The sequence below is a fragment of the Carcharhinus amblyrhynchos genome, chromosome 9 (assembly GCF_965287045.1).
Source record: "Carcharhinus amblyrhynchos chromosome 9, sCarAmb.v2.hapA, whole genome shotgun sequence".
Taxonomy (NCBI): Eukaryota; Metazoa; Chordata; class Chondrichthyes; order Carcharhiniformes; family Carcharhinidae; genus Carcharhinus; species Carcharhinus amblyrhynchos.
Genome location: NC_137332.1, coordinates 45696390 through 45723155, shown reverse-complemented (window position 1 = coordinate 45723155; position 26766 = coordinate 45696390). Strand labels below are relative to the sequence as shown.

Here is a 26766-nt window from a genome sequence, read left to right as displayed (position 1 = left end):
GCTAAAACTCCATTCATCGCAGCAACACTGGAGAATCCCAGACACAGAAGAGGTTGGTGATTTCTGACGATAATGTTTTTCTAACATCTTAACTCTTTTGCTTCCCATAAACTTATCAATTAATAAAAAGAGTTGTCTCCATGGTATATTGTACTGAAAAGAAGGCTGATGTTTCAACAGTCAAATACCATTGAATTTCTTGAGGAGTATGTGTCTATAAAATGATGATTACTGGGGACCAGAATACATGATGCATCAGTCTGGGCTGGGTTTAAACCCTGAAAGAAAGGGATTAATGAAAATCTATTATAGAACACTTTGCAAATTTATGATTTAACAAAATTAAAGGGATTGGTGTGCACTGCCTTTATTTTACAAAGAAAATCCCAACAATGGGAACTCCCAAAAGATTCATTTGTGATTCAGCATTGTAACTTAAGGTTTTAAAAAGGTACATGGCCTTGTTCCAGCAGTACATGTATTATAGTTGCCAATAAGTAGATGTGCAACTCTCCCACTTCTCCTTTATTAAAAACATAGCATGCAGCACCAGTTTTCTGTAGTCTCAATTCCCATAGAATCAGTAATATTGTATTAAACACAGAAGATTCCATATCATGTTCCAAACTTTGTAGTCAGACTCCAGCTGCTGCTGGAACAAACACCTGTAAGCACATGCTCTCAGTTTAGTTTGGCACAGCATGGTGGCAGGGCAGCACAGTGATACAATGGTTAACACTGTTGCCTCGCAGCACAAGGGACCCAGCTTGGGTCACTGTCTGTGTGGAGTGTGCACGTTCTCCTTGTGTGTGTGTGGGTTTACTCCGGATGTTTCGGTTTCCTCCCATACTCCAAAGATATGCTGGTTAGATGCATTGGCCATGCTAAATTCTCCCTCAGTGTACCCAAACAGGTGCCAGAGTGTGGCAACTGGAGGATTTTCACAGTAACTTTGCTGCGGTGTTAATATAAGCCTACTTGTGACTGATTAAATTTAAACTTTAACTACTTTTACATAACCTCTTTTATTTAATCCCTGACATTCGGAAACACATAGCCTCCTTCATTTTTAAATGGTGTTCATTAATTCTGCAACTGTTCAAACTCTTTTTTAAAAATATCTTCAGGATGGTATTACAGTTAGAAATTTGGATAGATAGCTTCTTCGGTTCAATTACACAAATTACTCCTCAAACAGCTGATTATTCCATATCCCTGATGCTCCTGTGCTTGATAACAATGCCCACTCAGTATTTATACAAATGATAGTGTAACTGAGGGGTGTAATTACACACAGGAGCCAGAAATTGTGTTTTTAGCACATGTTGACATAACAGTTCTTCACTCCTTCTGGAGGTGGACCAAGAAACAGAGTGAAATAAGGCCTGATGTAAATCGCTTTAACTTTACTGTAAGTGAATATAGCATATTAACAACTAGACCTGCCTGTTTTGTCTAATGAAAAAAAAACTGCACAGTTCACACTCCCCTACCCTGGATGCTCAACATTATAAACTAGACTAAAACTTTTGTAGCTTTAGTTTGGAAATCAGGCATTTTACTTACTTTCTTGCCTCCAGAATTATAACCTGGGTTATACCCGGACTGCCATACAGCAGTGATTTGGGAGACTCAAGTGGAGACCATGTAGCGGGCTTCCCGCTGGACACTACAGCCTCTGTGGGTCTCGGGTCACCGGATTTGCAGCATCGCCAGCTCCACGTCAGAAATCAGCACAGAGCTGTATAAGTTATGTAGATGAGTATTTACATCTGATTAGCAAGCCTGGGATGAAAATCCTGAGGCCTACCAGTCTCTCCCCCCACCCTCAGCCCCCACACTGCCTCTCCGTGCCAGAGTGTCTCATTCCAGCAGAGTTTACAATAACTCCCCACCAGTGGACAGCTGGAAGTCCGACCCTGCTGGAGTGAAGGGGGGCCATGAGGGCTTCCCAGGAGGTTGGGGGTAAGGGGAGGTAACCCCGAGGTACTGCCAGCTTGGTAATGCTAACCTAGCCTCTGGCACTGCCCAGGGGCTAAGTGGCAATGCCCAGCAGGCATTGGATAGTGCCAATCAGATGGGGCCAGAGGGGGGGCAGGGCCTCTGCCACTCTGCATTGGGATCAGCAACAGACGGAGGGAAGCCAGTGACTGGGCTGGCCTTCAGGGTGGGAGCGTGGGGAGGGGGGGAAATCGGTCTTCTGGAGAGGTCAGGCTATAGGGGTGGGGGATGGTGAGAGACAGAATCAAGGCACTCCAGGAGGTGGTCGGAACTGGCCTGGATACGTCCGGGGGCCAGCCACAGAGTTGGCTAGCAATCAAGTGGCCGGCAGTACAGGGCTACCGCAACACATGCTGATCTTGGCGCTGACAGATCAGTGCATGCACAGTGGCCCACTCAGAGCTATGCTGCCAGCCTCTCCAGCAGGAATAGCCCTGCCCCTTGGTTTTTAATGACATTCACACTGGTGCATTCTGCAGTGCAGAGCGTGGGAGATTCATTTTGAAAATCCCACTGAACGAACCAGCGGGATTTACTCCAGTTCTTATGCAAATTTGACACACAGAATTATTTTAGGTGTGTTTGCTAGAAACTGCTGAGGTGATACAATTGTTATCCTTATCATCTTGATTATCAAGGGCAATACTGGCTTTCTCCAAATGTTTCCACTGTTGTTGTATCACATAACTGCCATGATGATAGAAGGTAATCATAAAGAACTATACACAGGAAACAAAAGGATTAGAAGCAGGACAAGGCCAACATGACCCCTGGAGCCTACTTCATTGTTTAATGGGATCATGGCCAATCGTCTCCATGTTTTCACTCAGTCCTGGTACTCCTTGATTGTTTTGACCTGCTAGTATGAATTGTACTACTGAAGAGGACAAATTTGCAGAGTAATTTGTAGAAGACAGGAGGAACTAGGTGAATTGCTCTTGCAGTGAACTGGTACAGATATGATGGGTCGAATGGCCTCCTATGATTCCAAGTGATCTGTTGGTATTAGATGCAACTCTCAAAATGTTACACCACAAAAAGAATACCAGAATATTAGCCTTCAAAAGAAGGCACAGTACTAGTGAAAGGATGTAGCCTTGCTCATTGACCCAGCAGTCTATCTTGTGGTTTCAATACGACTTACTTCTTCACAATCCCCTCTTCGTGCAATTCTAAAAGTTAATTAAAAGTCACTCAAAGTGTCCGTGATTTTGTGATGGGAATGCCTAAATAACAAGCATTCTTTCACTCAACAAAGTTAATTCTGAAGTATAAAGTGTCTTGTAGCAAATGGAAACAGAATGCTTAAAGAAACAGTGAACTAAAGTGACAGAAGAGAGTTTGCATGCTACAGCATGGGAGGAGGTAGCATATTAGTATTGTCACTGGGATGCAGGGTAATGCTTTGGAGTCCCAGATTCAAATCCCATCATGGCAGATGGTGAACTTTGAATTCAATACAAATGTGGAATTCAAAATCTCACTATGACCACGTAAAAACCCATCTGGTTCACTTTAGGGGAGGAAATCTGCTGCCCTTCTCTGGCCTACACGTGAATCCAGATCCACATCAATGTGGTTGACTCTTAAATGCCCTTTGAAATTCATTCAGTTCAAGGGCAATTGGGGATGGGCAATAAATGCTGTTCCAGCCGGTGACATCCATATCTCCTGAACGAATACAAAAAATCTGAGTAATCAATGCTGTTCTACACAGAGTGAGCATCCGCAAGTAAACAAAAGAATTTGAATTATACAAATAGTCACACTTCATGATTGTAATAGTTTTTTTTAAGTGGTAAAACCTATTTTAACAGATTCACCTCCTGATGTTGCTTTTCCTCACTTACATTGCCTATTGAGCTTCAGTGTGAAATAAGAAGGCTTAATTGCATTAGAAGTGCCAAAATGTAGACAGGCTCCATATGTTCAGCTCATTGCAGTAGGAGGTTTTGACACGATGTAAGATTCATAGACTCGCATTCATTACAAAAGTATTAATGATGTTAACTCGGTGAGAGAATTAAAAGCACTGAAATGCCTCGTTCCACCTCGCCTATATCGTCAATCAGATTTTTAAAAAATGGAAAACAGAGATCGGATTGATTTTTATGAATTTATCTTCTGAACTGCTCTATAATCCTAAATGTTGGCCCTAAAATCACTGTCAAAAAAAAATAAAAGGCTAAAAGCCACGTGCAACTGCCACAGCAACTTCATGCAGTTGCTTGATTAAATGCAGAAAGAGAGAAGTTGCTGTCAGACGTGCCATTAGCTTCATGAAAATGTCATCTTGCGGTTTACATCCTATTCAAATACACTAATGTGACACAAACCACTCTGTAGATTTGCAGTAGATTCATGACAGAAAGTTGAATTGGATAATTTAAATTCTAACGACCCTTCAAACTACATGCAATATTAATTACTGCCAGTCAGCTTCTCTGGCACCGAAAAGTAACAAGCACAGAGTCTCATTCCTAAAGGTTTTAATTTTGTGTGAGATTGCTTTTTTAATTCTCTCTTTCAATCCAATCTTTCTTTCCCTCTGTCTCTTTCTGTGCTGGATTGGACACTGAATTCACTGCTCTACTTTATACTTTCTTGTTCAGACCTTATGTTGTTCATTGATGATTCTTCAATCTGACTGATTAAAGAAATCTAAAGTTCTCTCTCCTGTTATCCAGGCCCCAGAAACCCTCATACTTGCTCTGCAAAATAGCTAGGCAATTAAGTAGGCAAGGGCAGGTCCAACTAATGTCGGGCATTGTTTGTTAAGCGTTCACAGGAATTCTTGGATCATTATGTTTGCTTTTACCGAAATCTCCAGTAATCCATGTGCATTTATTATACCTTATTATTTCACAGAAGCTTAAAACTGCAGAATGCCACTGGCTAGGGAAATTTAACAGCAAATAATTTGAGGAAAACTCTAATAAGATACTGAGTCCTAAGATATTGCTTCAATTATATTAATGGGAACATTATGCTACGGACAGCAATCAGCATTTAGGAGAATGTGGTTATGGAACGTTATAGCATACGGGAGCGTTATATCTAATGCTCTCAAGCCTCCAACAACCAATAATAAGTCATAAATAAAGGTTGCTACTTGACAACAGCATGCAGGTGCTTCCCTTTATATTATTAAAGATGAAAAGGCAAAGTAGAACAAAAATTCCATTTGTCACAGAAGAAAATTCATGGTACCAGAATTGAAATCCACTGATCCTTTGCCATTTTTGACATCCACTACCCATAATCCTTCTTGGCCACCGGGGCCATCTTTGACTTTAAATGCAAACACTCCTCCAATCTTCTTTACAAAGAGCTCTCCTTCCTGGGGGAAAAAAGTACAGAAAAATAAGACTCTTGAAGCTCATTTCATCTTTGATAATTGTAATTTGAAATGTAGCAAGTCAATTTAAAAGTCAAGTAGAATACGCATATTTACCATGACTTTTGCACTCTTGTACAGGATAAACGATAAAATCTCAATATCTATTGGCTGACCTTTCCTTCAACTTTGCATCTATCCTCTGCATTCATTATTCCTGTTAAAGGAACAACTAACTAGGATAAACGGACCATAAACTAGTGCTCTGCATGGCTTTGATGAAGAGCTGAACAATGGCAACAGCACAGAATTCAAAATTGTCAACAATTTTTCAAGCAGGCACAAAACTACAAGACCTGCAAAGAGATTTTCCCTAGGCCTGCCAGATAGTGGGGAAATGTAATGAGGAGGAGACTTCCAAACTGTAGCAATCTCATAAATCATAACAAATGTTTACCGCATGGGGACTTAGATCAAAGAGGTATTGTAAATCATTACAATGGGGTAAATGTCAAAAATCAAAGCACTGTTTGGCTACTTAACTACACAGATTTTCACCATCAGCTGCCTGAGAGACACTGCTCAGCTTACCCTGGTTCATACTAGCTCCTGACAGAAAATAGACTGCTTCCTCCACAAGGATGGAAGGACCAAAACCACTGGCAGGTTATCTAACATACAAGTTAAACTCATAATAAATGTGAATTGATAGTCACATTCAGGAGTCATCTTATAGTGTATGGTTCCCTAATGTAAACAGTGTGTAGAAATTTACTATAATCCCCGTGTTCAAGTGTAAAAACTTGGTGGGTAAGTAATCAAATTGCAAAATGAAACATACACAGTTTAATAATTCTAGTGTGTAAAGGTAAACTCATAGCAGAAGACAGTATGGTAACACAATATACAACATAATAATTATAGACTTGTGTAAATATGAATAGTGGAAATTATAGTTAAATATGATTCAGAGGCAACAAGCATTGTGAAAGACCTAGTGGGGTTTAAATTTCAAAGCTTGCCAACAAATTGGTGAGATGCTTATTGGATGAACTAATGAATTGTGATAACAGATGACATAGTTTCTGAAAAAATAATTTCAATGTAATAAATCAAGGGTGACTTGATACAAAGAACAAAGAACAACCCAGCACGGGAAACAGGCCCTTCAGCCCAACGAGCCCACGCCGCCGCATGTGGCTTAAAGTAACAAAGGCTTTATTGCCGATGAATAAAAAACCATTTACACAAACAGGGTTAGACAGAATAGCTGTGACTGTATAACACTCCTCTCTTGCTCCAATTGAGGTTCCTTCCTGAACTGGGACTTGCACCATTGCACTTGATTTGCTCAGTTTCCCACTTCAACACTCTATATGGTCTGGCTCAATTATGTTGCCCTCAGGGAGCCACCTTACCACATTCATTGGAGATAATTAAAAATAATATTTTCCATAATAATCACTCAAATGGCTAATGACTGATTCAGCTGGTCAAAATGTCAGAAAATCCAAGGGGGCGATTCTCCTGTCACGCTGCGCTGATTTTTTAGTGCACCAGACCGAGGGGTTCAAGTAGCTCCCAAATCGCGTGGTCTGCGCTGGGTGTCCGGGTCTGAGCATATCTCCCAGCGCTGGACTTCTGATGCCGCCAGCTCCACGTTGGCAGGCCTAGGATTGACATCTCCAGGCCTGCCAGCATCTTCCCCTGCCAGAGGTATTTCACCCCAGCAGGGTTTTTAGTAGTTCCCCACTTGCAGGGAGCTGGCGGCTTGACCCTGCTGGAGTGCAGGGCAGGTGGTAGCAATTGAGGCTCCCACGGGGACGAGTGGGGGGGGGGGGGGGTTGCCCCCCAGGCATTGGCACCTTGGCAGTGTCAGCTTGGGCGCCCTTGCATCGCCCAAGGGTAGAAGTGCCAATGCCCTGGGGACATCTTGGCACTGTCCCCCAGGGACAGTGCCAAGGGGCCAGGCCTCCAGGAGGTCAATTGGTGGGGGTGGGGAATCCTGCTGCCACTCTGCAGTTGGGATCAGTGGGAGGGGGAGGGACGCCAGCAATTGGAGCTGGGTGGCCATCGGGGTGGGAGGGGGGTTGGCTTGGGACTGCAGTGGGAAGTGTGTGGGACAAGGCTGGCCCGGACATGTTCGGAGACCATTAACTGGGCTATGGGGGGGTGAGAGGGCCAGCAATCAGGGGGTTGGCAGTGTGGGGCTATTGCGCGTGTGCTTATCTCAGTGCTGACAGATCGGTGTATACGCCGTGGCCCTCTCAGCGCTATGCTGCCGGCGTCTCTGGTGGGAATAAGCCCTGCCCGCAACTTTTCATCGGAATTTATGCTGAGGCACTCAGCAGGGCACGGAGAGTCTTCTTGAAGCTCCCACTGAAAAACCAGTGGGATTTGCTCCAGGTTTCACATGGATTCAATACTTGGAATTTTCCTGGGAGAATTGCCACCCCCCGGCCCCCTCCCCAAACCATTAGTACAAATGTCATCTGTATCACTGACTCTGCAGCAGAAAGTAGCAAGAGCAATTTTTGAAGGGAATGGGATCCCAGAGTGCAGAAAATGAGGCATATATGGTGGAACACAAAAATAGCATAAACTGTCTCAATGACAAGAATGACCCAGATAAAAATGAGAAACAAGTTAACCCATTTAAAAGGATAAACTATCAATACTACTGTGGAATAACTGCACACAATACGTATGCATATCTTGGAAACTGGCAATGACAAGAAGATATAAGCCAAAAATTAAACAGAAAAGCTATGAATTACTTGACTATTTACAGCAAGAGTGGTCAGCGATCTGGTGGATGAACGGGAAGTCAGCACTGAAGGCAACGAAGTAAACTCTTAGCAGCAATGCGAGTCACAGAGTTAGCACACACTTTCATTATTTGCTGCTGATTTCCAGTTGACTATGTGCCTCCCAGAAGTAATAATAATTCTCTTTGCTGGAGGAGATCATAGTGCTGGTACACACAGCCAAAAACATTTATGACATACAGCAGACAAATTCACCAGAAAGACACATTAAATAAGCATACTTCAAAGTAAACTAATAAATTTAATTTAGTCCTGTCATTCTCCCTGCAGAAAATAAAACATCAATTGTCCAAAGGCAGGAAAGCAAAATAGCAAAAGTATCATCTGTGATATTCATGTTAGAGTTAGTAGGTCCTGGTTATGTATCTGCAAAGTGCTGGTTATGATGTGGATAAGGCCTTCAGCAAGTTCTGGAACCTCTTTTATCCTTTAAAATCCTGATCTGTCACCAAACATTTGGTCACCAGTCTCAATAATGCCTCCTTTGTGATCATTTTTTCTGTTAAGTCTGAGCTCTGGGAGCCCTGTAGTATTTTTGTATGGCGAAGTGCTATATAAATTAAAATTATTGTTGATGTTGAGTTGAAGCCTTCTTATAGTATTTTAGTCTCCTTTGTACACTGCTCCGCCAAACAATTAGCTGATTCTGTTGACGTACTTTTATTGTCTATTGATGCAGAATCTGTTACAACATAGGCAAGAAGTATACACTCTAGATTTGCGGGCCATGTCATCATCCTCTGCGTAGTAATATATCCACAAAAGGCCAATCATCCAGGCTCTCTGACAAATAAAATATTTATTTATCCCCATCATATGATTGGCAATACAGAAGAAGCTAGAGAGACAAGAGGGAGAAAAAGGTACACTGATAATAGGGTTACGTTGTGAGGTGGGAAAAAATAAACATTGGCAAAGACCAGTTTGGTCACGTAGATTGTTCCTGTGCTGTAATTCTTCTTGGTTAGTTTCTTTGCCAATCAGGTACAGCAGAACACCAAATTCTAAGTCCAGAGATGGGGCTGGAATTATCCACAAGACCGAGGAGCAGAATTAGGCCACTCGGCCCATCGAGTCTGCTTCACCATTCAATCATGGCTGATATTTTTCTCATTCCCATTCTCCTACCTTTTCCCTATAACCCATGATCCCTATATTACCCAAATTCATTTCACAGAGCACTCATTACAGTAACAAAATTAACACAATACAAACATTGCAAGGTGCTTCACAGGAGCACTATAAAACAAAATACAACACCACATCTTCAAGGAGGTATTTGATCAAGGGACCAAAAGCTTAAGCACAGTCTTATTGAGGAAATGGAGATAGACTGATTGGGCTTGTTTTGGGCTGAATTAAATAGTTCCCAGAAATGAAGGAGAACAATCCTGGCTCATCATTGACATATAATTGACATTTGACTTAGTGTAAAATTGACTTTTAAGAGGAAGAGATAAAGCTAAAAGGTTTTCATGAAATAAACAGGAACAGCTCCAGTTATTTTCTTTGAGGCAAATGGGATAAAAGGTTATGGGGAGAAAGCAGGATTCAGCTTTTGAGTTGGACAATCAGCCATGATCGTGATGAATGGCAGAGCAGGCTTGAAGGGCCAAATGGCCTCCTCCTGCTGCCATCTTCTATGATCATTTTATAGAAGCACTGAATCATTCATTAGCACAGCTTTCCTCTTTCTATGCCAATGGTGCTGAAGTCAGTTGTAATGTCTATATCCCACAAGTCATTTGGCACAGACTAGGTCGGAATTTAGGCTATTCTAGGAGACGAAGACAGCATCACACTGTCAATTTATCAAGGAAGCTATTGGGTAGCTGATAAGTGCTTATAACATCCATTATGATGTTAACTCACTGTTTGCAAGATGTAAACTTAACTGATATTATAAAACCATGCACAAAATCTGCATTTGCACTGATAATCTCTGTGTAATTTCAGAATTTAGCTGAGGCTGAACAATCCGTCACACAGGATCTTACTCAAATTTAAAATATACTAAAATAAGCAAATGCAGCTTCCGTATAGATCAGTTCTCGTTAGCTGCTTACCGCAGTTTAAGCTGTTCGAGAAGAATGTCACATCTGTTTCATGGTAGGTTTCCTCAGGTAAAAAGGGTTCATTCAGAAATTATAATGAAAGCAAATCCCAATATTATCCCTGGGCCAGTACTCATACAAGCATTGCAATCAAGTCTCCTCCATGGCCTCTAAAATAATAATGGTTTAATACAAACTGACATTTACCTGATTAATGTGCACGTCAACAGTTCACCGCAACGTAAACATTCACGGGGTAGCACAGCATGGCATTTTTACCATGACTGGAGTAGAGTTTTATCTTACATTGCTGTGAGTTTCAGACCTCAGGGGACACATGCCCATGTTAGCCAAAACTCACGATATACATTTCTTTCCCTGCTGATGTCCAAAGATTTTTAAAGTTAACTTATTAATCACAAGTAAGGCTTACATTAACGCTGCAATGAAGTTACTGTGAAATTCCCCTAGTTGCCACAGTCTGGCACCTATTCGGGCCAATGCACCTAATTAGCATGTCTTTCAGTCTGTGGGAGGAAACCCGAGCACCCGGAGGAAAACCACGCAGACAAGGGGAGAACATGCAGACTCCGCACAGACAGTGAACCAAGCAGGGAACTGAACCCGGGTCCCTGGCACTGTGAAGCAGCAGTGCTAACCACTGTGCTACTGTGCTGCAAGTTAGATGGATTGGCCATGCTAAATTGCCCCATAGTGTCAGAGGGACTAGCTAGGGTAAATGCATGGGGTTGCAGGGATAGGGCCTGGGTAAGATTGTGGCCGGTGTAGATTTGATGGGCCAAATGGCCTCCTTCTGCACTGTAGGGATTCTATGATGTTGTGGTAACAAAGTCCAAGAAAATTAGACTGCTTTTAGTGCATCATTCAAATTCACATTGACTGCATACGAGTCCAAGAATACTCGCTGTCCATGTTATTTGAATAAAGAGGCATAATTCTGTTCTTACATTTCTCAGCAGGAGCCACAAGGTAAATACTGAGATCAAAAATCTTGGGGGATATTTTCCCCAATTCTAACCCAGGAGCTCTAACTGCCAATTGCTGGACCCCATTTACGCTCCAGAAAATATCAGAACATGGGATCATTCATCCTTACTTCTTCTGAAAAAGGCCAATTAGTGTGCTTTCAGGACCCAAAAAAACCATTTTGAATTTCCCTTAAGAATTAGTTGGTCAGTATCACACATATCAGCAAGGTCATAGGACTTGAGTTACCTGGGCTGCTGAGAGAGACATTACAATTAGGTTCTCTCCTCATGATCTCATGGCTCCTGTAAAAACATCAGGTCGATGACCTTTCAAACAAAACAACAAACTCCATTTTCCTTTCAACAAATGCTACTTGACCAGCTGAGTATTTCCAACATTTTCTGTTTTTATTTATAATTTCCAACATATGCAGTTCTTTGCTTTCATACAAGCATGATCATACTTAATTGCAATGCCCAGTTGGGATTGGGCTTTTATGCATTATTAAGTTGTCACATGTTGCTGCAACATGCATTATAAAATGAGCCACAAAAGCACACAAAAGAAAATGAATGAATACATCCACTTCTGGGACAATCCGAATGGAATAAATGTCTGGGCAAATTCAACCATTGTATCGCATCACATTCTGCTCTTTATTCCAGTCTAGTGAACTTGAGTAAAATATCTTCAATAATACTGCCTGCTGATACAACTGGCCATTCCAGCCCTCTAAAGTTTACTGCAGACATACGTGTGCTGCCTCAAAACCGTTAAGTAAAAGGGCTCTGAAGTTTGTAAGAACTTAGATGCCCAGTCCATGCTGTTAACATACAACAATAAATTATTAAAACCTCTGGACTAATATCAGTGCAGATTCATTGATCTGTTTTACTGCACATCAGTGAACAGATCAAAAATATTGAGTTAACTTACAGACCATGACCTTCACTGATGGGGTGAAACGGGGGTGGTGGGGGGCAGAGACAAGGAGTCCAAGGTGAAGGCACAGAGCTCAAAAAGAATGGTTTACTCAAATTAATTATCTTGAAGTAGCGATTAAAGAAATGGATCGGAGGATGCTCATGGGTGTTATTTATATGGAGTTCCAGAAGGCACTTGATAAAACACTGAATAAGAGATTATTAGCTAATGTTGAAGCTGATGGAACTGAAGGTAAAATATTGATCTGGTTTGCAAATCGGCTGAGTGGCAGGAGACAGACAGTAGGGACTATGAGCCTATAATCAAGTTGGCAGAAGTGTTGAGACTATTCTTTAACAATATTTATCAAAACCACATCTTAGGAAAGACATATTGGCCTGGAAAAGAGCATGGCATATATTTACTAAAATAATATTTGGATTCCAAGGGCTAAACTTTGAGGAGACATGACATAAATTAGGATTACATTCCTGGAATATAGAAGTCTAAGGGGTGATCTGATCAAAATTTTAAAGCTATTAAAAGAAGCAGACAAGCTAGAAAAGAGTGAAACTATTTCTGCTGGTTGGGGAATCTAGTATTAGGAGAGCTAGACTAAGAATAAGATTAATTCTGTTTTCTATAAAATAAAAGGCATTCAGGACAAAGGCAGGTTGTGTGGTGTAGGTCACTGATTGGCCATGATCTTGCTGAAGGGCAGAACAGGTTCAGGGTTGACTCCTGTGCAAATTGTTATGGCTTTATTTAGAAGAGCAAGGAAATCTCTCCAGTTTCCTGGCCAAAATTTATCCCTTAAGCAACAGATGGTCTGAACATGATCATACTGTTGTTGGTGCAATGCTGCTGTGAACAAATTGACTGCCACGTCTCCTACATTATAACAGAGGCCACACTTCAAAAGTACTTAATTGGCTGTGAAGAATTTAAGCCATGTGAAAGACAAAAATATGGGGAAAGCAAGTTGCGAGAGGGATGCAAACAATTTATAAAGAGATATTGATAGGTTAGGTAAATGGGCAAATTGTTGGCAAATGGAGTACAATGTGGGAAAATGTGAAGTTGTTCATTTTAGAAAGGAGAACAAAAGTGCAGAATATTATTTAAGTAGAGAAAAACTGCAGAAAGCTGCAACACAAAGGGGCTTGTGCACAAAGCCCAGAAAGCTAGCCCAACGGTACAGCTGGTATTCAGAAAGGGTAAGGGAATGTTGGACCTTATTTCAAGGGGGTATAATGGTGGGGAAGTTTTGCTGCAGCTGTACAAGATACTAGTGACAGCACAAACCCTTATTTAAGGGAAGATATTTGCTGGAATTCGACCACCCCATCTGCCACAGAATTGGAGTGGGTGAGAGGCAGATAACAGAAATGACTGTTGAGCTCCGGTGGGAATTTCCAGTCACGCTCGAGTGAGGCTGTAAAATCCCACCCATTGTTTCATTGCAGGTTTTTCAGATAACGTTCACTAGGATGATCTCCGGTATGGAGGGATTGTCTCACGAGGAAAGGTTAACCAGGTTGGAGCTGTACTCATTGGAATTTAGAAGAATGAGAGGTAATCTCATTGAAACATATGGGATTCTTCAGGGACTTGACAGGGTAAAGGCTGAGAGGATGCTTCCCCTCTTGGGAGTGTTTAGAACCAGAGGGCGTAGTCTCAGAATAAAGGGGCACTAATTTAAGACCAAGAGGAGGAGGAATTTCTTCTCTCAGAGGATTGAGTGTCTTTGGAACTCCTTGCCACACAGATTTGTAGAGTCAGAGACATTTGCTGGAATTTTATCAGTTAGCCCGCCCCGGAATTGGGATGGGCGAGGCTCACAGAATGGCATTCTCCTTTGACTCGGGTATAATCTTATGAGCTTCAGGCAGGCGAGGCGGTACGATTCTGGCAATTGTGTTTACTTAAGGCTGATATAGATAGATTTTTGATCAGTAAGGAAATCAAGGGTTACAGGATAAGGGCAGTAAAGTGAACATGAGCAATGTCAGAGCAGCCATGAGCCTATTGAGTGGCGGAGCAAGCTTGATATACCAGGCCTACTCCTGTTTCTATTTCTTATGGTCTTACATTATATAAATCTGGCCAAAATTCATCATATAAGTTCACGTGTGACTGGTGAAAGATGAGGTGGCCCTTGAGATGTCTGTGTTCCTCTAACTAATCATCCAAGCACACCCCCCCCACCCACCCCCCCGATTTTAATCACCCCACCACTGGCAGACATGCCTTCAGGGCCGAATCTCTGGAATACCCTCCCTCCACCTCCCCACATCTGTTTCCTTCTTTAAGACACTCCTTAAAACCTACCGCTTGAAGCAAATTTGACCTAATATCTATTGTGGTGGCTCTGTGTCATATTTTGTTTTACATTCTCCCAAGAAACACCTTGGGGTATTTTATTCTATTAAAGACGCGGCATGAATGTAAGCTGCTTTTGGTGATGCACTGCATACCATGCTTCAGGTTCCAGTCAGTAAAGCTTTATTTATGTTTCTTAAAAATGGTAAAATCAACAGATCAAACCGAACTGCACTGCCTTCATTGCTGAGTGTTTCAGTTTTTTTCCAACTTAGGCCAACAAGAAAGTTTGCAATGAGTTAATACTGACAATCAGTATTAAAATGACCTGGATCGAGGCAAACTGCAAGACATATGGCAAAAGCATGCATGCAAGGTCAACTGGTGTTAATAACATACATATACACTATACATACACATACACATATTCGAGTAAGCTGTTTCACATCAATTTACTAAATGCTTTAAACTGATTCCAAAGCAGACAAAACCTTCCCATATAAGTGCAGACAGGAGCCAGAGAAAACATCCAGGTCTGAGCCAATTGTATAGCACTAGCAAAGACCTATCAAGCCAATACATCTCACATTAGCAAGCATCTGCTTTAGATTTGACGTCAACACCAAAGGCCTTTACTCTGTCCCTGTCATTGCATTCTCTGTTTACAGTGCCAACAGATATTTAGACTTTAACGAGTTGCTACTGATTTTGTGACTTTTAGGTGACAGTCTGTAAGCTGCAAAAAAAATGTTATTTCAGTAAAAAAGTAAATTTTCCCAGATTAACTTTCTGGATCTCCGGAGACATATTCTGTGTCATCCACTTGAATATTACTGGCAAAGGAATAAGCTGTTGTTTTGTAAGAAAGTCTGATCAATGAAACTAGATTAATCTGCATCACAGACATTCCTTGCATTTATGTAAATTTCACTGCACACATCATGTGCTACAGCAGGGATAATTTATGTATTGTACAGATAAGTACAAGAACGCAATAACATAGCAAGAGCTGTAATGTTCTGACAGGCTTGATTCACTTACAAACACACAAATGAGGAACAGTATGTTATTTGCCCCCTCAAGCCTGCTGTGCCATTTGATAGGATCATGGCTGATTGGTTTGCGGTCTCAACTCTACTTTCCTGTTTACCCCCAGTACTCTTTTTGACTCCCTTTTCGGTCAAGAATCTATTGACTTCTGCCTTAAAAATATTCATATGACCCTGCCTCAACCGCTCTCTGGAGAAAGCGAGTTTTACAGATTTGCGACTCACAGGACAAAATTATCTTTACTTCCATCTTAAACAGAGGTTCTTTCTGTTTAAACTGTGCCCCTAGTTTTAGACTCTCCCACGGGAGGAAACATCCTCCTATCAAGTTTGCCCAGGATCTCATATGGTTCGGTAACATCGTCTCTCATTCTTCCAAACTCCAATGGATACAGGCCCAAGCCGTCCAAATTTTTACCATTAAATTGCACCCACCCCCACAATCCCAGGTCTCAATTGCGTGAACCTTTTCAGAACTGCTTCTAATGCAATTATGACCTTACTTAAATAAGGGGACCAAAAAAACTGTACACAGTAGTCTAGGTGTGGTCTAATCAATGTGCTGTACAACTGTAGCAAAATATTCCTACTTCTTTATTCTATTCTTTGATTTAAAAAAAAATCATTTATGCTATGTGAACATTGCTGGCTAGGCCAGCATTTATTGCCCATCTCCAGTTGCTCTTGAGAGGGTGGCAGTGAGCTTCCTTCTTGAGTCGCTGCAGTCCATGGGGTGTCGATACACCCATTGTGCTGTTAGGAAGAGAGTTCCAGTATTCTGACCCAGTGACAGTGAAGAAACGATTGATATGTTTCCAAGTCAGGATGGTGAGTAGCTTGAAGGGGAACCTCCAGGAGGTGGTGTTCCCAGGTATCTGCTGCCGTTGTCCTTTCAGGACTGTAGTGGTTGTGGGTTTGGAAGGCCTTGGTTAGTTCCTGCTGTGCAATTTGTAGATGGTGCATACTGTTGCTATCATGTGTTGGTGACGGAGGGAGTGAATGTTTGTGGAAGGGGTACCAAACAGGCTGCTTTGTCCTGGATGCTGTTGAGCTTCTTCAGTTTTAATGGAGCTGCATTCACCCAGGCAAGTGGAGAGTATTCCATCACACTCCTGACTTGTGCCTTGCAGATGGTTGGCTTTGAGGAGTCAGCTGATGAGTTACTTGATCTGGGATTCCTAGCCTCTGACCTGCTCTTGTAGTCACCCTATTTATCTGGCTAGTCCAGTCAGTTTCTGGTCAATGATAACCCCCAGGATGTTGATAGTGGAGGAATCAACAAGGAAATGTCAAGAGGGATGGTGGGATTCTCTCTTGCTCTGAAGAGTCACGAATGGTGCTGAACATTGTGCAGTCATCAGCGAACATCCGCACTTCTGACCTTATGATGGAAAGAAACCACTGATGAAGCAGCTGAATATGGGCCTAGGATACTATCTTGAGGAATTCAGGCAGTAACGTCTTGGAGTTGAGATGATTGACCTCCAACCACCATCATCATTTTCCTCTGTACCATATATGACTCCAACCAATAGACAGTTTTCCCTCTGATTTCCATTGGCTCCAGTTTCATTAGGGCTCCTCGATGCCAAATTCGGTTTACTTGATGTCAAGGGCAGTCACTCTAACCTCTTTTATCCATGTATGACTCTAACTAGCAAAGAATTTGCCCCCCGATACCCATTGATTCCAGTTTTGCTAAGGCTCCTAGATGCCACACTTGGTCGAATGCAGCCTTGGTGTCAAGGGCTGACACTCTCACTTCATCTCTTGAATTCAGCTCTTTTGTCCATGTCTGGACAAAGGCTGTAATGAGGTCAAAAGCTGAGTGATCCTGGACCCAAACGGAGTGTCACTGAGAGGTTATTGCTGAGCAGGGGCTGCTTGAAAACACTGATGATGACCCCTCCCATCACTTTACTGATGTTCCTGAGGAGACTAATGCGGTGGTAATTGGTTGAGTTGGATTTGTCCTGTAACCAAGGCAATTTTCCACATTGCTGGGTAGATGCCAGTTGTAGATGTACTTGAACAGTTTGGTTAGGGACACAGCAAGTTCTGGAGCATTAGTCTTCACGACTGTTGCTGGAATATTGTCAGGGCCCACAGCCTTTGCAGTATCCAGTGCCTTCAGCAGTTTCATGATATCATGTGGAGTGATTTGAATTGGCTGAAGACTGGCATCTGTGATGCTGGGGCCCTTTGGAAGAGGCCGATTTGCAACATCCATTCAACACTTATTTGTGGAACCTTTTCCTTCAGTGATATGCTTAATTATCCACCAACATTCATGACTGGATGTGGCAGGACTGCAGAGCCTAGATCTGATCTGTGGAATTTCTTAGCTCTATTACTTGTTGCTTATGCTGTTTAGCATGCAAACAGTTCTGTTTGGTATCTTCACCAGGTTGACACCTCATATTTGAGAAATGCCTGGTGCTGCTTTTGGCATGCCCTCCTACACACCTAATTGAACTCTGGCTTGGTTCTAATGGCAGAATGGGGTACATACTGAGCCATAAGGTTACAGGTTGAAGCTGAGTACAGCTCTGCTGCTGCTGATGGTACTCGGCACCTTGTGGATGCCTAGTCTTGAGTTGCCATATATATTTGCAGTTTATCCCATTTAGTATGGTGGTAAAGGACATTAGTGAACAGATGGGTTTTTAACCACAATCATCAATGGTTTCATGGTCTTGATCAGAACTTCAATTCCATATTTGTTTTTAATTGAATTCCACCAATAGCTATGGTGGGATCTAATGCCGGTTACCTCAAGCATTGCCCTGGGTCTCTGAGTTATTAGTCCAGAGACAATACCACTGTCTCCCTGCTCTCACCATTAAATAATGATAAGAACTGATGGAATTTACTGGTGTGCACAAGTGTCACATAATAGACTTGTGGGAAAGACTGAGGTCCATGGGACCAAAAGGAGTAATGATAGCATGGGGTCCAAATTGGCTTAAAGACAGAAAATAAGGTATAATGATTAACAGGTGTTTATCAGATTGTAAGGAAGAGCTGTCCCTCAGGGGTTGGCATTTGGATGAGAGCGCTTCTTGGTATATATATTAATGACCTGGACTTGAGATACGTGGAGAGACCAAAGAAGCTTTGATAGTTCTCCTTTGACCAGAGAAGGCAAAGAGATTTGAGATAAAAACAGAAAATGCTGGAAAAACTCAGCAGAGATCTGGTAGAATCTGTGGAGAGAAACAGAGTTAGCATTTCAAGTTCAACGTGACTCCTAGAAAGTTCCAAAGAGAGTCACTGGACTTGAAATGTTCACCAGAATTCTACTATCATGCCCACCACGGGAATTGAAGCGGGCAAGGGGCGGACAATGGGAAAGTCCACTGACCTCCGAAAGGATTTTCCAGTCGCGGGTGCAGCAAGGCCATAAAATCCACCCCCCCCAACATAATTCTGTTTTTCTCTCCATAGATGCTGCCAATCCTTCTGAGTTTTTCCAGATTTTTGGTTTTTATTTTAGATGTGCAGCATCCATAGCATTTTGCTTTTATTTTAATGAAGATTTAAGAAATTTGTTCAAAATCATGAAAGATTACTTTCGGTGGGGGGGTCGGGGGGAACAAGTTCAATTAGAAAGAAGATCATAACCAGTTGGCATTGTGGAAGTTACATTACAACAGTTGTGAAAATTAAAGTTCCATAATTGTCAAAAAAAAACTCTGCTAAGTAATGGAAAATGATTATTAGCCAAACATGGTTTGATTATTAGCCAAACACGGCCTTCTGTCAGTCCAATAGGATAAGCAAGTATATCTAAAACCTTGTTCCATAAACACGGCATTCCAGGTTAGGACAGCAGGATGAAAACAAAGCACAAGTTACCATGATGATTATCAAACAGCAAGATATGGGGACATACTATGCTAATGAGGGTTTGGTTTTCTATTGGATAAGATAAGGCAAAAGGACTGTGCCACAATTGGTGGATATGTATGTCAATGAAAGATGTGAAAATGTCTTGTTCCTCATTTGCTGTAATTGACTATAACTGCTGAACTGTTTCTCTGTAACTTCAGAACTGCTCCGGCCATCCGGTGTTGGCCGTAAAGAGTTCTCCACATGCACAAGTAATTAAAGACCTTGCATTGGAACCATAGTGTCCAACGCTGTTTGTGTTAAAAGTTGACTAAGTGTGCCTTCAGATTGCTGATACCCAAGAGAACACTAACAATGTGTATTTAAGATATTTTGACAAATGAACCAGGAAAAAAGTGAGTTACGAAGATCTGGAACTGAAAAGTTGGTGTTTGTAGATTTAAAAGGGAAGCGGATATATAATTGAAAAAGGATACAAATAAATTGCTGGACTATAGAGAAAAAGCAGGAGACTGGAACAATTGGATAGCTCTATCAAAGAGTTGGCACCAGGTACAATGGAGTGAATGGCCTCCTTCTGGCTATAAGATTCCAATAAATTAACTCGATCAGTGAAATATAGTCAATGTTCTGCATGTTAAGGTTCTAACTTCAACGTACTTTTCTTAGGAGGAAATATAGCAGAGAAGAGGCAATCCGTCTACTCAGCCCTAAAAGTGTGCCTCAGCTTTAGCCCCATCAAAGTCTTCTGTACTGTACCAGTGCAACATTTCTCTCCCATCATGTCAACCAGTTTTATGCTGTAGGCTCACACCAGCTAGGGAATGGGGTTCAGGCTGCTAGGAACCATTTTATTTAAGACTGCGAGCAGTCAGCAGAAGGTACTTTCATCTCATCAATCAGGACTGGAGATGAAAGGACAACATCTTATCCACTGAACCCCTGACCGTTTAACCTTTTTGAAAAATTCAACAAGACTTTAGGAATCAAACATTAGACTCACCTCTTGAAGTTTTTTCTCAATTTCTCTAAACACAGTTTGAGCTTTGAATCCATTGACACTAGCTACAGCACTGGTTGGAACTGGCTGGATATTTTGTCTTCTGAAAATAAAAAGATTACAATTAGAACAAAATATGTAAATGATGACATTTCATAGAATCATCATACAATCATAGAAACCCTACAGTGCAGAAAGAGGCCATTTGGCCCATCGAGTCTGCACTGACCACAATCCCACCCAGGCCCCAGCCCCATATCCCTACATATCTACCCATTAATCCCTCTAACGTTTGCATCTCAGCACTCTAAGGGACAACTTTTAGCGTGGCCAATCAACCTAACCCGCACATCTTTGGACTGTGGGAGGAAACCGGGGCACCCAGAGGAAACCCACACAGACACGAGGAGAATGTGCAAACTCCACACAGACAATAATCCAAGTCTGGAATCGAACCCAGGTCCCTGGAGCTGTGATGCAGCAGTGATAACCACTGTGTTACTGTGCCGCCCTTAGATATTTAAATAGAGCAGCTTATTGTCATGCATTTCATCAGGGTCTTTATTTAGGTTAAATCAAAATCAGAGCTTTCACGAGAGCTCTAAAACCTGGAAATGTAAATATATATACACAGAGAGCCAATATTAAGCACTGCCAGGTCAGGTACAGAAAAGATGCTTCTCTGTGGATAGGTAGAATAGTGGATGTTTTACCTACTTTGTAAACATTCCCATTTGGAATTTCACTGTTAAAGTATGAACATCTGCATCTACTTTGTTCCCTTTGATGAATCTAAGACTCACAAAAAAAAGCTTGACTTTTTTTTAACCATGCAACTACAAACTGGTACATCAGGTAGCATGGCTAACACTTCCCCACAATCGTTTAAATTAATTTCTGAAAAAAAGTCATCTGCTTATTTTTCTATGATTGACCACAGTAATTCCAAGAAAATTTCAAATTAAATTTAAAAATTACATATTTCACAGTATTGTATTTACCCAATGATTGGATTCTATGCTTTTTAATTCTCTCACTAAAGCATTTACTTCAAAGTCTCAGCGTATCTAAGGAGCCAAGCCTTTAACTAGTTACTTTTAACTCAATGGTTGGAGTTTTCAATTGTTTGTCCATTCCGAGCATGTACTGTTTGTGGAATTTCCTAGCATGAAACAGGCCTCATCCTGTAAAGGATTTGAGTTGAGTTTTCTTTAAAATGCTCTGAGCAAATTGAGTGAATTGTCAGTCCATTACTTCAGATAAGTGATGATATTTATATAAAACTCGATGTAGTGAGATCACACCATGATTTTACTGCCTCACTCCACCCACTGATGGGCAGAGCGAGCCAAGAAATCAGGGTCGTGCCCCATTTCTCAGTTCTCGCAATCTTACCACAACGGGATTTCCAGCGTAGTCAGCTCCTCACCCATCTCCAATGAGGGGTTGAATAAATTACTTAAATTTATTATAGTCGTGTTTTTCTTGTGATTAGTGAGCCCGGCACACAATCGTCCGGGCACACTTGCCTTTATGGCCTCACCAGAAGAGGTTCCCTCCGGCAAGGAAAACACCTGCTCCACATGAACAGGGTACAGCCATGTTGCCCTCGCTAGCCTGGTATCTTGGCAATGCCCAGCGAGCAGTGCCAAAAAGGCAGGACCTGAAGGGGGTAAGGCCGACTGGGAGAGAAAGGAGGGGCCCACTGCACACTCTGCCTGCCATTAGGGAGGGGGTGTGGGACGGCATGCTACACACTCTGCAATGCAACTGGTGGAGGAGGGCCCAATGCTGCTCAGCTTGCAATTGGTGGGGCGGGGGGCACAATTCTTTTGGGCAGTGAGGGTGATATTTTCAGCTGGCGTGGGGCTCACAATCGGCTGCAGCCCCCCGTGATTGCTGTGGGGGACTGTGTTGAGGCTGGCTGCAACAGCAGAGTACTGACAGCTCTCTCTCTCTCTGTCAGGCCTCTGCTTTTGGAATTGTGCATGTGCAGCCACAGAGGTCTGCACATGCGCAATAGTTCCCTTTGCCAGCTGCAGAAACTAACTGGCAAGTTAAGCCCAGCCCACTGCCTCTAGTGGCTGGAAGCAGTCTAGCCCATTTTTTAATGCATTATGTGCATAGGGATTGGAGCAAAAACCTGAATAAAAATGAATCTGCAACTCTCCCATTTTCACGCTAGCTGGACACGTAGAGTTTTTCTTGTAAAATTTTGCTGCACAAATCCCAAGGCAGTGAGGGAGCTCTCCAACATGACACCTGGGAACCATACTCCCATAATTAACTTAGTGCAAATAATCTGTATTCTCTACCTATCTTCCACTCACTGCCCTTTGCTAGAAATTAGTGCCATTTTAACAGGGACCTTATGAGTTCAGTTCTATGAGGATGTGTCTAGGGCGGTGGATAGAGGAGAGCCGGTGGATGTGGTCTTTCTTGATTTTCAGAAGGCGTTTGACAAGGTACCTCACAAGAGGTTATTGCAGAAGGTCAGGGGACATGGAGTTGGGGGTAGGGTGTTAGCGTGGATAGAGGACTGGTTGTCAAATAGGAGGCAGAGAGTGGGGGTCAATGGGTGCTATTCCGATTGGCGGATGGTGACTAGTGGAGTGCCCCAGGGGTCGGTGCTGGGGCCTCAGCTATTTACCATTTATATAGATGATCTGGAGGAGGGAACCAAGTGTATGGTGTCGAAATTTGCTGATGACACCAAGATTGGTGGAACGGCAAATTGTGTGGAGAGTCTACAGAAGGATCTAGATAGGGTGGGCGAATGGGCCAGGAACTGGCAAATGGAATTTAATGTTGGCAAGTGCGAGGTGGTCCACTTTGGTAGGAATAATGGTAGGAAGGATTATTACTTACGTGGCGAAAAACTGCAGCATGCGACGGTGCAGAGGGACCTCGGGGTCCTTGTGCATGAGTTGCAAAAACCCAGCTTGCAGGTGCAGCAGGTGGTCAGGAAGGTGAATGGGATGCTGGCCTTCATAGCGAGGGAGATTGAATATAAAAGTAGGGAGGTCTTGCTGCAGCTGTATAGGGAATTGGTGAGGCCGCAGCTGGAGTACTGTGTGCAGTTTTGGGCACCGTACTTACGCAAGGATATTTTGGCCTTGGAGGGAGTGCAGAGGTTTACTAGGCTGATGCCGGAGTTGAGGGGGTTGAGCTATGAGGAGAGGCTGAATAAACTAGGCTTGTACTCGTTAGAGTTTAGAAGAATGAGGGGAGATCTCATTGAAATGTATAAGATGATGAATGGGATGGACAGGATAGAGGTGGAGAGACTCTTCCCACTCAGAAAGGATAGTAGGACTAGGGGGCACAGCCTCAAGATAAAGGGGGGGCGGTTTAGAACAGAGTTGAGGAGGAACTTCTTCACTCAAAGGGTGGTGAATCTCTGGAATTCTCTGCCCGTTGAAGTGGTGGAGGCTGCCTCGCTAAATATTTTTAAGACGCGGGTTGATAGGTTTTTGATAGGCGAGGGGATTAAGGGTTATGGGGAGAGGGCGGGAAAGTGGAACTGAGCAGCGACAGATCAGCCATGATCTTATTGAATGGCGGGGCAGGCTTGAAGGGCTAGATGGCCTACTCCTGCTCCTATTTCTTATGTTCTTATGTAATGAGTTCTGTTTGCTGTATGGATAGACTGTTCTCTCCAATGCACTAATGTAGCTGTCATTGAGGCTGAGCCCGCTTCCTTACGGGAGAGGGAGTGGGTTAGGATTATATTTACTGGAGTTCAGAAGAATGAGGGGGGACATTTAACAGAAACCTATAAAATTCCGACAGGGCTGGACATAGTAGGTGCAGGAAGGATGTTCTTAATGGAGGAGGAGTCCAAAGCCAGGGGTCACAATCTGGATCGGGATAAACCACTTAGGACTGAGAGGAGAAAAAAATTTCTTCACCCAGACAGTGGTGAGCCTGTGAATTCTCTACCACAGAAAGCAGCTGAGGCCAGGCCAAAACAGTGTTTATTTTCAAGGAGTCAGGGGAAAAAAAACCTCTTAGGACTAAAAGGAGTTAGATAGGGCTCTTGGAGTTAAGGGGATCAAAAGATACATGGGGAAGCAGGAACAGATTACTGAATTGGATGATCATAATGAATTAATGAGCAGGCTTGCAGGGCCAAACGGCCTACTCCTGCTCCTATTATCTATTTTTGTAAGGGGGATGCAAGAACGCTTTAGGATTTGGATTGTCCCTTGAGGAAAGATTAAATGGAGTGGAACTTTACTTCTCATTCTTGCAAATTCTAGTAATATCTCACTCAAACATACAACATTTTTACAGGGCTTGACAGGGTAGATACTGGGGGCATGTTTCCCTTGGCTTGGCGGGGGAAAAGGTAGCGGAGTGATCTAGAACCGAGGAAGTAGTTTCAGATGAAAGGAAGGCCATTTAGGACAGAGACGAGGAGGGATTTCTTCACTTAGAGGGCTGTGAATCTTTTGAATTCTCAGTCCCAGAGGGCTGTGGAGGACCAGTTGCTTAGTACGTTTAAAACTGAGACTGATATATTTCTGCATATTAAAATATCAAGGATATGAGCATAATGCAGTAAAATGTTGTTGAAGTAGAAGTACAGCCATGACCTCACTGAATGGGGAATGGGTTGGAACGACTTAATGGTCTACTGCTGCTCCTACTTCTTATGTTATGTTCAAATAGCCAACACAAGCCCAAAATGAGACATTTACTAGTTTCCATGGATAGAATACTCAAGGTTTATACATAACATAAAGCTGTAATTCATAAAACATATTGTTTTTTGTACATTGCAAATTCAGCAACTAGTCTTCAAATGAGATTAAGTTCCTGCAACAATAATAGAATTCATTTCTTATGTTATGTTCAAGTCTCCAGCAGCTCCAGCTAAGTTAAGCACTCCCACCCTCAGCTTTACCACACTCAATGCCCCAATGTACCTCAGCAATCCAATACTTATGGCTGAATTTCCACCTTTGGGACACAACTTGCACTGCTCCCACAGACATTGAATCATAGAATCCCCACAGTGCAGAAGAAGGCCATTCGGTCATTGGGTTTATAGCAACTCTCTGGTGGAGCATCTTACTCCCCATAACCCCATACATTTATCCCGCTGATTCCCCCTAACCTACACATCTTTGGACACTAAGGGTTAAATTAGCATGGCCAATCAACCTAACCCGCACATCGTTATCCAAATTCACCCACCAAGTTCATACACTTTGGCAGGACATTGATTCTGGATGCAGATTTGAAGCCACGTTTAGGTTTGGGCTCATGTTCGAGGTTTGAACATGTCCAAAGAGTAGGAAGGTTCCTCCTGTCCTCTGCCCATAAGGGCATCAAAGAGGACAGCACTCACGGACGAGCCTAGATATCAACCTGATACATTGCTAGAGGTAGTTGTCACCCTTGGAGCCTAAGTACTTGCATTTTCTCCAGTGCTCACAAAGAGTCACATTTGACTCAAAACATTAACACTTTCTTTCTCCACAGATGCTGCCAGACCAGCTGAACTTTTCCATTACTTTCTGTTTTTACGTCAGATATGCAGCATCTGGAGCATTTTTGTACTGTTTTGTTGGCAGAGACCTGATAGCAGCGGCACTGATGGTAAGGATGTGAGAAAAAACAAGAGAACCAGAAGGATCTTGGTGTGCATGTCCAAAGATCCTAGCAGGCAGCAGGACAATTAGATGGTTAAGAAGGCAGGTTGGATGCAGTTGAGACAGTTCAGAGAAGGTTCACTAGATTGATTCCAGGGATGAAAAACTTGTATTATGAAAAGAGATGGGTAGTTTAGTCCTATACTTGCTGGAGTTTAGAAGAAAGAAAGGAAATCTAATTGAGGTAAGATGCTAAACAGGGTTGACAGGGTAGACATAGAGAGGATATTTCCCCTGGTTGGAATTCTAGAATGACAGGTTGTAGCTTTAGGCTAAGGAGTGGCAGAGTTAAAATGGAAATGAGGATGAATGACTTCACTCAAAGAGTTGTGAATTTCTCCACCCCAGCATGCAGAATATCAAACAAATTTAAGGAGATAAGATAGGTTTTAATTAATGGCTGGATGAAGGGTTATGGGGAGCAGGTAGGAAGGTGGAGATGAGATAAATTATAATCGGGGCTGAATTGTTTATTCCTGCTACAATTCTTATATTTTTATCCCATGACAAAAATGGTTATTAGAGTTGAGACAGTAAGAAGAAACTGCAAATACCCAGTGGTTCTGTAGAAGAAATGCAATTCGACTGCATGCATTTAACTGAAGTTTTAAATTCCAATGGAATTTAAATTCCAGAAATGTGCAGGTTAGGTTGATTGACCATGATAAATTGCCCCTTAGTGTCAGGGAGATTAGCCAGGCAAATGCATAGGTAAACGACCTGGGAATGTTGTTGGTGCATGCTCAACG

The 26766-nt window shown here is 42.4% G+C and overlaps 1 protein-coding gene across 2 annotated transcripts in view; it reads right to left on the bottom strand.

Annotated features, from left to right (window-relative positions):
- The window catches only part of scp2a (sterol carrier protein 2a), a 90765-nt gene that overhangs the window by 10693 nt on the left and 53306 nt on the right, over positions 1–26766 (bottom strand). Inside the window, exons 13-14 of one of the 2 annotated variants that reach the window (XM_080195548.1) lie at positions 20361–20460; positions 5212–5341 (exon numbers count right to left, since the gene is read on the bottom strand). In XM_080195548.1, coding sequence (XP_080051674.1) covers positions 5212–5341; positions 20361–20460 — 230 coding nt within the window. The remainder of the gene's footprint in view (positions 1–5211; positions 5342–20360; positions 20461–26766) is intronic. The other variant, XM_080195550.1, reaches the window with a different exon arrangement.